Below are 1,875 nucleotides of genomic sequence, written 5' to 3'. Positions count from 1 at the left end.
AGCCAGACAGCAGCGCGCCGCGCCGGGCCTCCGCCACGCCGCGGCTGCCCCTGCCCGCCCCCGCCTCCGTCCTGCGGCCCGCGCCCCCGCGGCACCATGTCGGTGGAGCTGGAAGAAGCCGATCTGCCTCTGACCGAGGCGGAGGAGGTGCCGCTGGCCCCGGAGAAGAAAGCGGCCGCTAAGAAGGCGAAAGGCGGCGGCGGCTCCTCGCTGTCGCCGTCGAAGAAGAAGAAGAACAACAAGAAGAAGAACCAGCCGGGCAAATACAGCCAGCTGGTGGTGGAGACGATCCGCAAGCTGGGCGAGCGCAATGGCTCCTCGCTGGCCAAGATCTACAACGAGGCCAAGAAGGTGGCCTGGTTCGACCAGCAGAACGGCAGGACCTACCTGAAGTACTCCATCAAGGCCCTGGTGCAGAACGACACGCTGCTCCAGGTCAAGGGCACCGGCGCCAACGGCTCCTTCAAGCTCAACAGGAAGAAGCTGGAAGGCGGCGGCGACGGGGGCGCGGGCAGCAGCGCCCACAAGTCCCACAAGAAGGCGGCGGCCTCCACGTCCCGGCGGGCGGAGAAGAAGCCGGCGGCCAAGAGCAAGAAGCCCGAGAAGAAATCGCACAAGAAGGGAGCCGGCGGCGCGGCGGCGAAGAAGGACAAGGGCAAAGCCAAGAAGGCCACCAAGAAGGGAGCCGCCTCCCCCGGGGGCAAGAAGGTGAAGAAGTCCGCAAAGCCCAAGGCGCTCAAGAGCAGGAAGGCATGAGCGGGGCGCAGGGAGCCGCCCGCCGCCCCCCGGACTGTGAGCCCCGCGGCACAGACTGCTCTGAGGACAGACCCCAGGGGACCCGCTTTGTCTTTGTGTTGCTGACACGGCTCCGCAGCCGCCGCCGTGCGCGGTGAGCGGGGCTGCGGCTGCCCCAGCCCCCCTTCCCCTTCTCCGACGCCTTATTTTTTCCGTCCCCCACCCCGCCCCACCCCGCGGCTTCTCCCCGATCGCGCCCTTTTGTTTTCGGCCGTGCCCCTCCCCGCGCGTAGACGGTTCCCGGCCTCCCCCCGTCTCCCCGGTGCTTCACAGGGTTTCTTCCCGCCCGGTTTCTATAGCAGCCATTTTGCGGCGGCGCCCCCGCTGCCCCCCGCGCCACGTGGGCCGGCTCCCGCCGCCCGGGCCCGCTCCGCGCCCCCGCCCCGCCCCTCCCCTCCCGCCGGGCGCGCCGTGCCTGCTCGCAGCGATTTCGAAAAGCCACGGCGCCCCCTATTGGCTCCCGGCCCCCGGCGCCATGGCAACGGCCCGTTGGGCGCCAATTGGCTACCGCGGCATCGGGGCGCTCTTAAAGGGCCGGCGCTCGCGGGCGGCCGCCCGCCCCCTGGCGGGACAGCCCGCGGGGACCCTCGGGCCGCCGGTTCAGGTCGCATCTTCAATGGCCTTTAATTTTTTTTTTTTTTAATCGGTTTTGGGTTGGTTTTGGTTAGGTTTTTTTGGGAGGGTGGGTTTTTTGTTGTCTTTTTTTTTTTTTCCTTTTCATTTATCGTCGTTTCAAATAAATTGTTAAAAAACGTCGAGCTGTCGTGTGCTCCCTGCAGGCGCCGGGGAGCGGGCGGGGAGGGCCGGGGGCGAGGCGGTGGAGCCCCCGGGGCGAGGCGGGAAGGGCCTGGCCGTGCTACGTTGGACCCCGCGGAGCAGCGGGGGGCCCGGCTGCCCGGAGGCCGCCCAGATGCCGATGCGCCAGAGCTGGCCCGGGGGGCTGCGGCGCGGCTCCCGCCTGCGCCCTGCCTCCGGCGGGAAGCTGCGCCGCCCCTGGCGGGAAGGGCAGGAGGAGAGGAGCGAGGATTCCCCTGCCACGGAGGAGAGCAGTCCCTGCGCAGCTGCACTCGGCTGAGCTCC

The 1,875-nt window shown here is 68.8% G+C and overlaps 1 protein-coding gene across 1 annotated transcript; it reads left to right on the top strand.

Moving 5' to 3' along the window:
- H1-10 (H1.10 linker histone) lies at positions 1 to 1,551 on the top strand. The gene has a single exon (XM_076345860.1). The coding sequence runs from the start codon at positions 97 to 99 to the stop codon at positions 754 to 756; it is 660 nt and encodes a 219-aa protein (XP_076201975.1). The 5' UTR covers positions 1 to 96; the 3' UTR covers positions 757 to 1,551.
- Positions 1,552 to 1,875: the final 324 nt, after the last annotated feature.

The sequence above is a fragment of the Aptenodytes patagonicus genome, chromosome 8 (assembly GCF_965638725.1).
Source record: "Aptenodytes patagonicus chromosome 8, bAptPat1.pri.cur, whole genome shotgun sequence".
Classification (NCBI taxonomy): Eukaryota; Metazoa; Chordata; class Aves; order Sphenisciformes; family Spheniscidae; genus Aptenodytes; species Aptenodytes patagonicus.
This window is presented reverse-complemented; position numbering and strand designations above follow the sequence as displayed.

Bases quoted from the DNA above. Each gene is read 5' to 3' on its own strand.
- H1-10 (XM_076345860.1), top strand. From the start codon at position 97: ATGTCGGTGGAGCTGGAAGAAGCCGATCTGCCTCTGACCGAGGCGGAG.